General features: G+C 41.8%; 2 protein-coding genes across 2 annotated transcripts; both read left to right on the top strand.

The window, feature by feature from the left end:
- The first annotated feature begins 3,258 nt into the window (after positions 1-3,258).
- LOC102717340 lies at positions 3,259-6,133 on the top strand. Its single transcript, XM_040523466.1, has 2 exons — positions 3,259-4,167; positions 5,376-6,133. Exons 1-2 carry the CDS (start codon positions 3,447-3,449, stop codon positions 6,020-6,022), a joined length of 1,368 nt encoding a protein of 455 aa, XP_040379400.1. The 5' UTR covers positions 3,259-3,446; the 3' UTR covers positions 6,023-6,133.
- Positions 6,134-7,084: 951 nt separating this feature from the next.
- Positions 7,085-13,162, top strand: LOC102708711 (small glutamine-rich tetratricopeptide repeat-containing protein). Its single transcript, XM_006653011.3, has 11 exons — positions 7,085-7,269; positions 7,928-8,187; positions 8,454-8,487; positions 8,666-8,802; positions 9,107-9,173; positions 9,411-9,510; positions 9,929-10,092; positions 10,625-10,671; positions 10,779-10,823; positions 11,050-11,560; positions 12,330-13,162. Exons 1-11 carry the CDS (start codon positions 7,194-7,196, stop codon positions 12,338-12,340), a joined length of 1,452 nt encoding a protein of 483 aa, XP_006653074.1. The 5' UTR covers positions 7,085-7,193; the 3' UTR covers positions 12,341-13,162.
- Positions 13,163-14,531: the final 1,369 nt, after the last annotated feature.

Below are 14,531 nucleotides of genomic sequence, written 5' to 3' on the forward strand. Positions count from 1 at the left end.
TATTCGATCAGCTAACGTCTCGGGTGGAGAAAGGATTCTTGAAATCTGCTTTACTATTGGTTAATTAATCTGAAGATGGCGACATGATTTGAACCTGAACAAAGTTTATACAGTAGTACAGTAGGTAGTACCGGAGTACAGCCATACTAGCATTGTTAGTTAATCGAGTTATGCTTTGTTTCTTTTAAGAGAGACAGCGGCAGCATCTCTCGTACGTGCTCCCTGCCCTTATAATTATACGCTCGATGGCAACAACACTGAAGTCTAGATCAAGAGCGAGGGTTAAATTAATTAGAGAAGTTACACACTGAAGTATTGTTTTTATCCTTCTTTGCTTCATCTTCAAAGATGACGAAGAGCTCGATGGGGGATGGCAAACCAGCTATGGCCGGAATAATGGAAGGAAAAAAGATGAAAGGCAGCAGGAACTTATGAGGGCTCGTTTGAATCACAGGAATGAAAAAATGGAGGAATATGAAAAATATAGGATTCTTGCAGGAATATAAATGTAAAACAGAGAATCGTAAAAGACAGAAAAAACGTAGAAATGACCGTTTGATTCGACCACGGACGGAAAAAACAGAAATTTGATGAGAGATAAAGACTCAAATGATTTTTTTTCCATGAGGTTCTACATCTTGTTAAATTTCCTACAAAACTTGAATGGGAAGAGGCATCCCATAGGAATTTCATAGGATTTGATAAGGTCCATTCTTTTGATTTAAAGAGCTTTGTAGAAAAAATTTCTATAGAAATAAAATATTCTAAAATTTATATGAATTTTCAATGAATCAAAGAGGACCTTAATTGCAGGAGCAATAGAGGGAAACTTACCGATGCAAAGGAGAAGAAAGAAAAAGGAGTACGCATGAAGGCTGAAACAAATGAAGTGAGAATCCTAGCTGCTAAAATTCAACTCTACTGACTACTAGTAGTGTTTAGCTTCAGACAGGTGAATGTATGCCGTAGAGCACATTCTTGTGTGAAGAAACGCACGCATGCAACACCCTGATGTACTGTTTGTTTCGGTTCAGATATGTAGAGCTCCTTTTCCCCTGTAGGCTGTAGCTGCTGCTGTTATTATGTTTCATCTTTATTCTTTATTCCCTTCCGACCGGCGGACTCTGCGTCCCGGGTTGAGGTTGATAGCTCCTCTGTCTGCAGCTGCTGTTTACAGTGACTCACAGTTACTGTTACAGTGAGCGAGCGATTTTTCTTTTCCAGACAATAGTGAGTGAGGGTCTGTTTAGTTCCTAAAATTTTTTTTCAAAAACATCACATCGAATTTTTGAGCACCTAAATAAAGCATTAAACATAGATGAACCAAAAAACTAATTGCACAGTTACGGAAGAAATCTTGAGACGAATTTTTTGAGCCTAATTAGCACATGATTAGCTATAAATGCTACATTAACCAACATGTACTAATGATGGATTAATTAGGCTCAAAAGATTCGTCTCGCGGTTTCAAGGCTAGTTGTGAAATTCGTTTTTTCATTCGTGTCCGAAAACCCCTTTCGACATCCGATCAAACATTTAACGTGACACTTCTTCCAAAAATTTTCTCAATCTAAACACATCTGAGTGAGTGAGTGCAAAGTGTCCCCTTTTGCAGCTTGCAGCAGCCATCAGGGGAGGGAGGAGAGGAGAAGACAGGAGAGTAGAGTTTCATCAGGTCAGGAGGACCATGCATGCTGATGGGCATCTCCCAGTCCCAGCCACCACCACCATGCCAGCCTTTCTACGGACCCCAATGCAACGATGCAATGCTCTCCTTTCAATCAAAATTACCCCCCTCTCTCTCTCTCTCTCTCTCGTTGGTGTTGTGTTGCTCCCTTTCTCTTTTCTTTTTCTTTGGGCGTGCAGATCCATAGACATCATGCTGCAACTGCCACTGCCATGGCCACTACCGCTACCTCTGCACAAATGGACGAGTGCTACTCCACTCCACTGCTACACAGCCAGCAACAGCCAAGGATTGGAGGAGCATGCGAGTGTGTTCCATCCCCGTCCAAGCCGTGTCGTCGTGTGTCGTGTGCCATTGCCTACTTGACCGCTCCACTTCAGCCGGAAAAACACACAATAAACCAGCGTAGAACACACTGCCAGAGACAAAACAATACCAAAAAAAGGCATCATCTCTAGATAAGGCCAAACTGAAAGCTGTCAGTATCTGCATATGATATACTTTATTAATTGAACGAATACCAGGTATGTTCCATCTCGTTCAGGTTTAGGTTCAGGTTCCTTTGTATATATGTATCCTATATATCGTCTCAGTTGTATTTAGTATATCAAACTACTCTGAATTATTTTTCTTTCCATCCTCGTTGGATCGAATTCTATACGATTAGTTCCATGAATGTTTGCTAGTCTTTGCTATTTTCTCATCTCCTAATTACTGTACTAGCCCTTAACATAATTACTAAATTTATCATTATTCCAAAAGTAAAAAAAAAAAGATGCAGGTGCTATGGAAATACTTCCTCCCTCCTAGAATGTATAGGGAACAAATCTGGGTGGGCATTTGTGAGCGTGGATTCTAAGCTTTCGAGGGAACAACCCCTCGTCGGCTTCTCGTCTATTGCATGCTATCCAAATAATTATAAAAAATATGAAAAAAATTGTGAAGATAGATTAATATGTGATATATCTTAAAATATGATTTCTACAATTCATAACAAAAATAACAAATAAAACTGTGAATAGTAAACACATATTCACAATCGTATATTTGTTATTTTTTCTATGGATTGTAGAAGTTATATTTTAACTTGCATGTTTATATAATGATATCACATATTAATCTATCTTTATATTTTTTTAATGACTATTTAGATAGCATACAATAGAAGTGAAAGACGTCCTCTCAAGAGTTTAAAATAGTTTTCTGGGCCTTTGTTTAGATATATTAATGGATCCCTTATATTTAAGGACAGAGCTAGTAACAAACTAGTACTAAATTATATTGTATAGGGAACAAATGTCAGCTAATAGTAGTACATAATATCAGCATGTTATTCGGTGCGGTTTGAGCAGACAGTTGGATAAAAAGAAAAAGTGCGTGGATAAGTCCAATTTAACACATGCATATGCATGCTCTGATTTGATCTTAATTAGTCCCCTGCCAAAACATGAGGGAAGCAGTGTCCAAAACACCATTATGATGCCACGCTGGATAAGGCCATCATTACTGTTCTGTCTCAGCAGCCCTTAATCAGGCAACCATTTCACTCCATCTCTCTCAGTCTCAGCTTCTGAATTCTCATCCGACCTAGATAGATGCCGTTCCACCCTCCAAAGGGAGCAGCATCTCTAGCAACAGAGCCAACCGGCCTCCACTTTATTAGAGAAGAAAACAACAACAAGAAGAAGAAGCATCATTCACTCCACTAGCTCGCTTGCAAAAGATACACACAGAGGGGCTAGCTCAAAGAGATAGAGCAATGGTGGAACCGGGGAGAGCGGCAGCTGCGCGGGAGACCAAGGCCACCTCAGACGCCGGCATGAAGAAGAAGGTGACGCTGGTAGCGTCCAGGAAGCTGGATCAGAAAGAGAAGAAGGATTGCAGCAAGTGCAGCAGCAGAGAGGAGTGCGCAGAGCCGGAGAGCCCTTCCTACAGGTTAGCTCTCAGGAGCCTCTTCTCCTGCAGAAACAACAGCAGCAGCCACGCGCACTCTCGCCGGCCTCACGCTCACCACCGCACCGACTGCAAGAAGCTCGGCTGCAACTCCGCCTCCGTCTGCAAGCTCAGCACGCAGAGGCCGGCGGACGAGGAGCTCAAGGTCGTCAAGGACAACAAGCCATCGCTCACGGCGGAGCCGTACTGCAAGCGGCGGGCGTCGGTGAGCGCCTGCAACAGCAGCAGCGAACGGTCCGTGAAGAAGCCCCAGAACAAGCAGCAGCAGCAGGAGGCGAGCTGCTTGCTGGCGTCGGCGTCGGCGTCGTCGTCTTCGTCGACGGCGGGCGGGTCGTTCCGGGGGATGCAGCAGCTGAGCCTGAGGCGGCTGTCGGGGTGCTACGAGTGCCACATGGTGGTGGACCCCATCAGCGGCGTGTTCAGGGACAGCTCCTCCATGAGAGCGGCCATCTGCTCCTGCCCCGACTGCGGCGAGATCTTCGTCCGCCCGGAGTCTCTCCACCTCCACCAGGCCACCCGCCATGCAGGCATCCCTCTCTGCTTTAAATCTTTAATTATTACTACCAGCTTGCTTGCTTGCTTTGTTCCTTCCCTTCTTTAATTTAATCACCCCACCCCCGTGTTTAACTTGCACTAAACTGCATTCTTCATGCATGCATGCTTCCTCTATAGTAATACTTACTCCTATATACATGAATATCTCACCTTTTTTAATTTATAATTATTGTTACTAGTTCGGTCAAAATAATTATCAATACAAGTTATTAAGCTATTCTAATAACTAAAGAATGTACCTTTACAATTTAGAGTTTATCACTCCAGTATGCATGTGTATGTAGTACACTCTACTAGTACTAATTTCCAAGCTATCACATCATCAGATCGTAGAACATCATTGCAAATTACTCTAGAAGTGGGTCGTGGTCCTGATTGTACCGCGAGGGCAGATTGAATGAGGTTAATTGTAGTATGTTGGTCGGTGCTCAAAGTGATCCGATCGACCGAGCTTTATTCCCTCCCATCAAGCTAGCTAGCTAGCTGCTGCTTTTCACGCTCTCAGTGAGTGAGCTGGAGAGTAGGCGACCTTATTAACTACAGTAGTGCCTCCGGATCACAAGATTGATGAATTGCATGGTTCCTTTTTATCGTGACCATGCATGTGTTAATTTCACGCTGTCAAATCAAGTGCAAAGCCACCCCATAAGTACTAGTATAGTGCTGCTACATTCATTTTGACCAGAACGAGGCCTTGGTCAGTTCCTAAATTTTTTTTCCAAAAACATCACATTAAATTTTTGACACCTAAATAAAGCATTAAATATAAATGAACCAAAAAACTAATTATATAGTTATGAAAGAAATCTTGAGACGAATCTTTTGAGCCTAATTAGTCCATAATTAGTCATAAGTGCTACAGTAACCAACATGTGCTAATGATGGATTAATTAGGCTCAAAAGATTCGTCTCGCGGTTTCTAGGCTAGCCGTGAAATTCGTTTTTTCATCTGTGTCCGAAAACCCCTTCCGACATCCGGTCTAACATTTGACGTGATATTTTCTTCCAAAAATTTTCTCAATCTAAACACCACATGAATTGAAGAATGTACTTACTAGTAGCAGTAGTCTAGCTGGACAGACTATTTATGCACGATTATGAAACAATTTAAGTTAGGATTAAGTTACAAATATACTAGTAAATGCTAGTAATATATTTACATGGACGGATATATATGCAGTGTCGGAGCTGGGGGCGGAGGACACGAGCAGGAACATAATATCGATAATATTCCAGTCGAGCTGGCTGAAGAAGCAGAGCCCGGTGTGCGCCATCGAGCGCATCCTCAAGGTGCACAACGCCGCCGCCACCCTCGCCGCCTTCGAGGACTACCGCGACGCCATCAAGGCCAAGGCCAAGGCCACCCTGCGCCGCCGCCACCCGCGCTGCACCGCCGACGGCAACGAGCTGCTCCGCTTCCACTGCGCCACGCTCTCCTGCGCCCTCGGCCTCCACGGCGCCACCCACCTCTGCTGCGACGCCGACCACGCCTGCGGGGCCTGCGCCGTCATCCGCCACGGCTTCAGGGCTCCTGTCCGGACCATGGCCACCAGCGGCCGCGCGCACGACGCGGTGTCGTCGGACCTGCAGGGGCAGGGCGATCAGCGCCGGGCGATGCTGGTGTGCCGGGTGATCGCCGGCCGGGTGAGGCGGCAGCGGCAGCGGCAGCAGGACGATGCGAATGCTGCGACGACGGAGGAGGAGGAGGAGGAGGAGGAGTACGACTCGGTGGGCGGGACGGCGGGGCTCTACTCCAACCTGGACGAGCTGGAGGTCTTCAACCCCACGGCCATCCTTCCCTGCTTCGTCGTCGTCTACAGGGCCTAGCTAATTCATTAGTTACTTTCACCGTTAATTGCATGCATGCATGGAACCGATGATGATGACGGTCATTATATATCGACCCCTTTAATTTATTAGCACTTTCTAGTTAAGCAATTCGTCGTTATTGTTCTTGTGTGATCGATCGGATGATGGGATAATCACTATCCCCTTTAATTAATCACTATATATCACTGTATAGCATCGGAGTATGTAGTAGGAAGCTAGCAGTCCTCGATCCAACTGACTGACGGTATGAATTTCAGTGGGCATTTTGAAAGCATTCACGTGCTTGCATGCCTCTCAGTCTCAGATGCTGTTTGAAATTACGTAGGAGTCGAGTATGTATATATTGCCCCTGCTGGAGGCGAGGAGTCTGATGAGTTTGGGACAGCACTAACCCAGGGCATTGGTTGAATTTTGTTGGAGCAGCAGAGAAAGCAAAAGCACACCACTCACCAGTCAGTAGTCAGTAGTGTAGTGAAGCATATCATATTTGGTGCGAAAGCAAATAAATGGCAGCACCAAGGGCATGCATGGTGTTTCGAGCCAGCCTTTGAGCCCCAACACGACCCATACGTGTGCGGTGCAGTTCGATGAAACGGGCACAACTTTATTCTAACAACGAATAGTATGCTTACATTTTTTCATCAGTTTCAAAACTCAGTCGATTTCTATATTTTAGAATGTACAGGCCACAGAGCTCATGTATGAGGAGGCGGCAGCAGTACGGTGGTTGGTTCGTTTGACCAAGTGTGGAGTAGTAGCAGCAGCATAACCACCAGGACCAGCAATTTCTCTTCAAGGAAAAAAAACAACACTAAAATGGGATCTGGTCAACATAAAAGGTCACGTAAAGAGGTTTTCATGTACTCTCTCTCTAGTCTAACTAGTAGACTAAGAAAAGAAGGTTTGGGCCGTTGGTCGGATCAACATCCATCCAAATGGATTGGGCCCAAATAGCAATATTTTGGAGGCCAGGCCGTAGATGCGGCCCGTGTGGAGTCTGTCAACTCAACTACTTGGCTTCTTCCTGCTAGTTCTTGCTCTCTCTCTCTCTCGAAAAGAAGAAGGGAGCGATCCCATCCCAATTCCCAAGCGCAAGCACGGCGGGGGTTGGTTTGTTGCTTCACTTTTCTCCGCCCGGCCGCCCGTCCCGTTTCGCCGTCGCCGGCTGATGGGGAACATGACCCGCTCCGACTCCCCCATCTCCCGCCGCATCGTCCTCTCCTTCCTCGATTTCCTCAACTCCGGTCAGTCCCCTTTATCTATTCACGCTCAATTTTACCCCCACTCTAAGTCCACGCCCTCACCCTGCTGCGGATCAAACCAATCCATCCATCCCCTACGTCTACAGCCGCCGACCAGCCTGCCTCGCTCGCTCGCTCGCTTCGGATCATCCTTTACTTTACTTCCAAGGATACTACTCACTACCCTAGCAGGGTTCCATTTGTTTCCCAGTTTTTTTTATTTTGGCCTCCCACCCCTACGCCTTGGCTAAATCCAACTCATTTTTCAATTCGGATACTTGACTGGAGGAAAGCCAGCCCCCTGCGGGCCATATGCTCTTGTTTGCTTCCACCACATGTTATGCTCACTATGGATCTTATCTTTATGCCACTCACGCTCAATTACCATGCTCCTTTTATTCTTATTCTTGTTGCAAGCATTTGGCGCATCAAACCAACATGGAACTTGGTAATACTGATCACTTAGCTACAGCATTAGCATATCTCTGCGATAATCACCATTGAAATCTAAATAGCAGAATATGCCAAGATTTACTTTTTAAAAAAGTGCACAGTACATACGAGATAACCAGTTATAGAATTCTAGATGCACAATGTTTCCCTGGCTCCCTCAAGCCATTGTTTCCTGACATTGGAATTCTGTTTGCACTTTGCAATGCAGTTGAGTTAGCTCCTGGAGCTGATCCTGAAGCTCTTGAGGTTGCTAGGGAATGCCTGGAATCCATCTTCAGTATCAACTCTTCATCAGTTGGCGAAAGGGTACATCCAGGACTTCTACTTGAACTATTTAGCTCTCTGGAAGCTGCTCAGCGTGATAGCTCAGGATCAGATCCAGTATCACAATTGGTATCCAACAAACCTTCTTGCAGTGCAAGCACCTCAAATATCCAAGATGACTCTACTAAATGTACAACATCAAATGTATGGTCTCCTCTCTCTCTTTCTCTCATACACGCATATGCGCACGCACGCACACACACACACTTATCACCACCTTTTTTCATGCCAAATGTATAAAAAAGCAGCATATTGTCATGCCATTGAGCATTCGTTTGGAATTACATTGCGGTTATAACTTACATCCTAGTACTCTTATAAATCATATTCTTGATTCACTCGCTATTTCCTCAACAATCTTGATAAGAAATGTTAGTTTCTGATACTGTTGTTCTGCCTCTCCATACCAGAGTGAAGACCAAAATGAAGTTACCTTTGACTTAGGTATGTCTATAACAGCATAAACTTTAGGTTTTCTCTATGATCAGATGTCCATATATTATTGGAAACATTAAGGTTTTTTTTTTGTAATTGTCGTTATTGCCCACTGAGTAATAAGAAATGTAGGAAAAATCTCTCATTGAAAATTGTTTTCTCATTCAACTCGATGCTATTTGATCAGATCATTCCGGGGATGAACTGTTTGCGAAATTCTATTCTGCACTTGATGAAATCAATTTCTTTAAAGCATCATCTGCTGGAGCTGAAGATCCTGTCCAGCTGTCAAAAGCAACACAATTCTTCGATGATGCGTTGCTGGTATAATATGCAATATTTGCTTCTGTAACTTGTTCTGCTTTAAATAAGTACATTAACCCTGCTACCAAGGAAAAGCCGTTCCAGAACCCAGATGCTCCCTTGTTTCCTAGGACATCCTGTTTCATGGATATTCTCTTAAATGAAGAGGGCAATTTGGGTAATTGGACTCCACTTATTGGATGAAGATATGGGGATCTGTTGAGGCATTAGACACTCATGGAACTAGTAGTTGGACTGTGTGCGAGTGTCTTTTGATTCACTTAATTACTCTACTCTTTATGAAATATGATCCATCTCTGTTTAGGAGATGCGTAAATCCGGAAGGAAAAGGACAAGCTTAGGAGACCTTGCAGATTTCTTTAAATCAAAAGGTATTTAGCCACAACCCTTGGTCATTTCACGTGTCCATTTTTTTAGCATAGCGTGATAATTACTTTTTTTTATTATGTAATGAACTGATTTACAGCTTACTTGAAAATTCTTCATATTTGTTCATTTGTGGAGGTAAAAAAGAGCTAACTGTTTTGCAGTCCAAGTCTCCTATATGCATTATGATATGGATGCCGATGTTCAGAATTTTAGTAGCTAACTACATATTTGTTTATCAGGTAATGAGTTCATGAGGTCAAAACAACATCTTAAAGCTGTAGAGCTGTACACCAGTGCTATTGCGTTGAGCCGAAAAAATGCTATTTACTATTGTAACAGGTATGTACAAATTACTGAAATTCCTGCTTACTTTTTCATTAAACATTAGGATGCGCTGTGCCTTTGTTGTTGTAGCAGCATAACCTAGTAACTTTCAGGGTTGAGGGTCAGAACGGATGGAACTAAACAAAACTTGAGATACTTCAACTGTATTCATGGATAGTTTATGTAACATGGGATCTTGAGATTGCTTTAGTGGCTAATAGTTAATCCACTTACATGCTAGAACTAGATACTTTGTTGCCTCAAAATTCTCACATTCCTATTCCTAGTGCTTCTATAAACTCTTGTACTCTTGTTATGGTAGCAGTGTTAGTAATCCTTACTGTCTTGCAACTATGTAATTGTTTATCACGAGATCATCTATGTGCTTCATACTTTGATCTAATGTAACATGATAAGTACACGTTACTTCCAGGGCTGCTGCATATACTCTTCTTGATATGTTCAATGAAGCTGTTGAGGATTGCCTGAAGTCAATTGAAATCGACCCTAATTACAGTAAAGCATATAGCCGACTTGGGTCTGCTTTTTTCGCTTTGGGAAACTACCATGATGCTTTATATAAGGGTTACTTGAAAGGTAGGAAATCCTTAAATTTCAGTTAGTTTTGCTGAAGCTATGATACATTCAGTTATACACTACTTTTACATCTGTTACATTTTTTTTCGGGAATGCTGCTGCTTATTTGAATTGTGGTATGAAACGTCGAACATTGTTTTATCTACTTACAGCTTTACATTTTTGCCCTTTACTTTTTTTTGTGGTGTATCCTCTTATTTATTTTTTAGGTGATGTGTTTATTGTGTCCTAAATTTAGACATCTATATAGTGCTTGTTGGCATCCAATCCAACTAAGAGATATTTACTCAATAGCCTTGTGCCCAAGCTCTGCTGGCAAATCCAGGTCACATGCTTTCAGCACTGTGTAGACTCTGATTCACATCAAACACATACTTTCAACCTCCATTGCTTCTAATGTGTGGAGAATATTGATTCTCTCATTCTTCTGGATCAAAATAACTGTCCTGTTTGCAGCTCTGGAATGTATCTACGTTACACCTATTATATCCAGTAATGTGCGGGTGCATAATGAACTATCTTCCTCTTGCAGCCTCTGAGCTTGATCCTAGCAATGAAAATGTCCGGCAGAATATCGAGGTATGTTTTTTCTGCTCTTCTTGTATTGACAGGATAAAAGCTTATTTCATGCCGCTCCCACTAATGAGTGTTGGAATATTTATCCCTGCTATATTCGTAAACTTTAGGTTACCAAAAAGAAGCTGGCTGAGCAGCGAGGTCCACCAGAACAGGTACGTGCACATTTTAGTGGATTTTGAGATTTGCTACTTCCAGCAAACAAACATACTATTGTTTCGTTAATTTCTGCATTTAATACTCCTACATGGAACTTTGTTATAGGAAGGGAATGTTGATATTGTTTTGATACATGAAATCCGTTCCTTTTTTTTTTTTTTGGAGGGGGGGGGGGTCGTTGCCCATTCCAAGTGATCAACTAATCAATTTTGTTCTCTATAGAATACATACACACGCCAAGATCAAGCATCACATCGACAGTTTCCTGGCCAATCAAGCAATGGTGTTCCATTCACCTTTTTTCCTCCTGGAAATGGTCCAACTCCTGAGTTCTTCACCAATATCATAAACCGTGTGTCTGATATCAGTCAACAATCATCTGAACATTCCATAAATATAAATTTGAATGACATTTTTAGTCATGCAAACGTCAGTGGTAACAATCAAGGAACAGCTCAGACAGAGAACTCAAGTAGCACTACCCCACCTGCTTCTTTTCCAACCAATGGTGCAGTTCCTCCTTTTCCCTTCACGGACTCGGGAAGTGAAGGAAATCACCCACAGCAAAATTCAAGTGGACATGAAGGGGTGCATGGCCAACCAGGCATGCACAGGGATGGAATCCAAATAAACTTGTCAGGACCAGAGCAGGCTGCAGACGCTCTGAGAACTGTGATGCAGATGTTTGCGCCACAGACGAGCCCACATGAAGGTGCACCTGCAGCATCTAGAGGTTCGTTAATAATTCAGTTTACTTATAAGCTGTTTCTCTATGGCGAACTTCTCATCTTAATTATATAGAACAACATAACAACAGGCCATCTGTTCATTCTTGTTTCCTTTTGTTTTGAATGAAATGAAGATTACCATCCATTGTTTGTTTCTTGTGAAAAATCATTTGTGTATAAAAAAGCGGTGATGGTATTTTCTGTTGCATTGGTAACTAAAGCAAATAGACTCTAGACTCTAGAGGGTGGTTTGAGATACCTGAGATTTTAGGATTGAAGGGTCATCTTATTTTTGTGATAGATATTTGAGGGTATAAACAACTAAATTAACTACTACAAAGTGAAAAATCTTCTTTTAGAAAGGTCAAACGAGGAACTTTTATATAGGAAATTTGTGCATGAAATATGTCGTTTAGGAATTTGAAAAAATGTGTCCACGGTAATCCAAAATCCATATTTGGATTATAACACAGCCTAGTTTCTCTTTAGAATTTTCAAAATTGGTAGGAAAATGGCAAAACATTCTAGCAGTGTGGTGTATTTTCCTAGTTTTCTTTGACAAATTATGTTTCCATCTTTTATTATCAATGGTATCTGGTAAGTGCTTTTAGAGAAGTTAGCGGTGATTCCAATATAGTAAGAAATTATTACAGTGTCACAATCAGTAAAGTCTTTTCTTTTTCTGTTTGATTCAAGAACCATTGCCATATAATTGGTTGATTAATTGAACGACCCAAATATCAATCATTGTACACTTGTATGTGTTTCATGCAGGGCCAGGTTAGACCTGAGGAACAAGATGGGTGTAACACTGTAACAGTTCAATTCTTGCACGGGCACATTCTCATGTTCTTTTTTGGTACTTCTCTTTGCCGATCAGCCATGGAATTTCAATGTGCGGGAAGATCATATTGGGATTGCGTACGTTATTTCTGTTTAATGGTACCTTGATCTCTTGCTGTATTTTCTGTACTTGCATTCTCTCTGCATATAAAGCATTAATGTATTATGGTAAGTCTATGCTGTTGTTATGTTTGGTGAAAAGCATTGTGCGAAAATTTTAGAGAAATGAATGGTGTTGTCAAACTTTTGATGATTTAGGTCGCTTAGCTCTTTGGTTTACTGTTGTAGTTAAAAAGTATTAACCACTGAAGCTATTGCATTGAACTCTTGGACAATCATCCTGTAAATGTTGCTAGTGGCAGTTAGCAGATCATATTTGTGGAGCAGAGTTAATGCGCACATCTACCTTGGAGACGGTTAAGAACATGCGATACACAGGTTGAGACCTACAGAAGAAAGTTCATAGCTGTACGGCTGTTCCCAGTTTTTCTTGATTGGTGGGTGGTTCAGAGTTTCTAAAACTAGGAACAAGAGAACATGCCAAAGTGAACCCTTTGTTGTACATCACATCATAATTGCCTTGTCTCTTTTTTTTCTCTCTCTCTTTTCATTCGAGGAGGAATAAAATGGTTGGCTGGCAAGTTCGAGGAGGAGTGCCTACTCCTCAGATTCGAACTCCTCTGATTGATATCCATCTTTTCTCCTTTTGGTGCTTGATGAGACTTTATCGTTCTACTGATGAAAGCCCCCAAGAGGTGTCAACAAAGATGATGTGTCAATTGACCATTTCGGCTCCCTTTTTCTGTGTTTTGGGCCTTTGTAAAGAATGCAGCAAAAGCAAAGCAGTAGTAGTAAATTGGCATTAGCATGATTTTATGCTATCATAAGACGCGATGGTGGCATCATTCCTCATGCCAATGGTTGTACTATCCATCTCAATATCTCATGTGTTGTTATAGTTGGTCATAGATACATAGTACAGGTGACTTGGGTGAGACTTTGGCGAGGCAAGGCATGCTCCGTTCAACTTGCAAGGCCCCCAACACAAACAGTAGCATCAAAGATGACAGGAACATTCTAACAGAAACCATGCAAACATCAGCAGCAAAGCAAATCAAAAGCAAGTATATACTACTAATAGTACAAGCTTTGAGTGCAGTCTTAACTAGAACATTCGTGGCTGCCGATCTAACTTATAAACATTTCGAGAGCTGCAGTCTCTATCTATCACAAATAGGAAGGGTGTGTGTCTAGAACGGGTAAACCTAACTCGAGCCTTTGTTTCTTGGCCCACATCGCCATTGTTAATACAGAGCAGTAGCACGATCGAGGTGACTCCCTTGTTAATCCCAGTCGTCATTAGCAGTGAGTAAGTGGCAGATTTACTTTACTGCCTAGGAGCAAGCCAGCAGCTAGTGGTAAAAGGACGCACAGATTTCACACTAGTACTGAGACTCTGAGAGCGGGAAAAAATGTTTTTTTTATAGTTTTTGTGTGCGTCAAAAATATTTAGACGACAGCTCATACAATAAATAAATTATCTGTAGTATAATTAATAGTTTAGTTTTATTATAGATAATATATGCAACGTGTACATCTATTAGACCGTCTGTTAATCAATACTCCTCCTCCTCTCTCTTGTATACTTTATGGCTCATTCGAAGGTCGATATGGCATCGTAATTGCGTAATTCAGATTAGCATTTCACAGAAAAACAAAAGGATAAATCAGATTAGTACTAGATCAATGTAAGTAGAGGAGCTTCACTAGATTATTATTTGCACCATATTGTCAATCAGATTAATGGGTGCGTTCGTTCATGGGATTATTACCAAATTGTTTATCGTTTCACGTGAATATTGGATGGAGTGATTATTTGCATTTTTCTATATAGAAATTATGTGTGTTTGTGGAAAGTTTCTATATAGAAACTTATTATCTTATTTTTATAGAATAAATTGTCAATTTAATAATAATTAATTTCTTTATTAATATTATTAGATAGCCGTAAAAAAATAAAATAACCTCATCTCGTCGATGTTTCGTCGCCAAAACAACGCGACTTTGGATACAAAGGAGAGTAGTGGGCTGCTGCTGCTTATCTATGTATAGGGTGGGGTGCTCTCTCTCTCT

This window comes from Oryza brachyantha, chromosome 4, assembly GCF_000231095.2.
Source record: "Oryza brachyantha chromosome 4, ObraRS2, whole genome shotgun sequence".
NCBI classification, from domain to species: domain Eukaryota; kingdom Viridiplantae; phylum Streptophyta; class Magnoliopsida; order Poales; family Poaceae; genus Oryza; species Oryza brachyantha.

Bases quoted from the DNA above. Each gene is read 5' to 3' on its own strand.
- LOC102717340 (XM_040523466.1), top strand. From the start codon at position 3,447: ATGGTGGAACCGGGGAGAGCGGCAGCTGCGCGGGAGACCAAGGCCACC. The intron at 4,168-5,375 runs GCATCCCTCTCT...ATATATATGCAG, and splicing joins CCAGGCCACCCGCCATGCAG to TGTCGGAGCTGGGGGCGGAG.
- LOC102708711 (XM_006653011.3), top strand. From the start codon at position 7,194: ATGGGGAACATGACCCGCTCCGACTCCCCCATCTCCCGCCGCATCGTC. The intron at 8,488-8,665 runs GTATGTCTATAA...CTATTTGATCAG, and splicing joins TGAAGTTACCTTTGACTTAG to ATCATTCCGGGGATGAACTG. The intron at 9,174-9,410 runs GTATTTAGCCAC...TTTGTTTATCAG, and splicing joins AGATTTCTTTAAATCAAAAG to GTAATGAGTTCATGAGGTCA.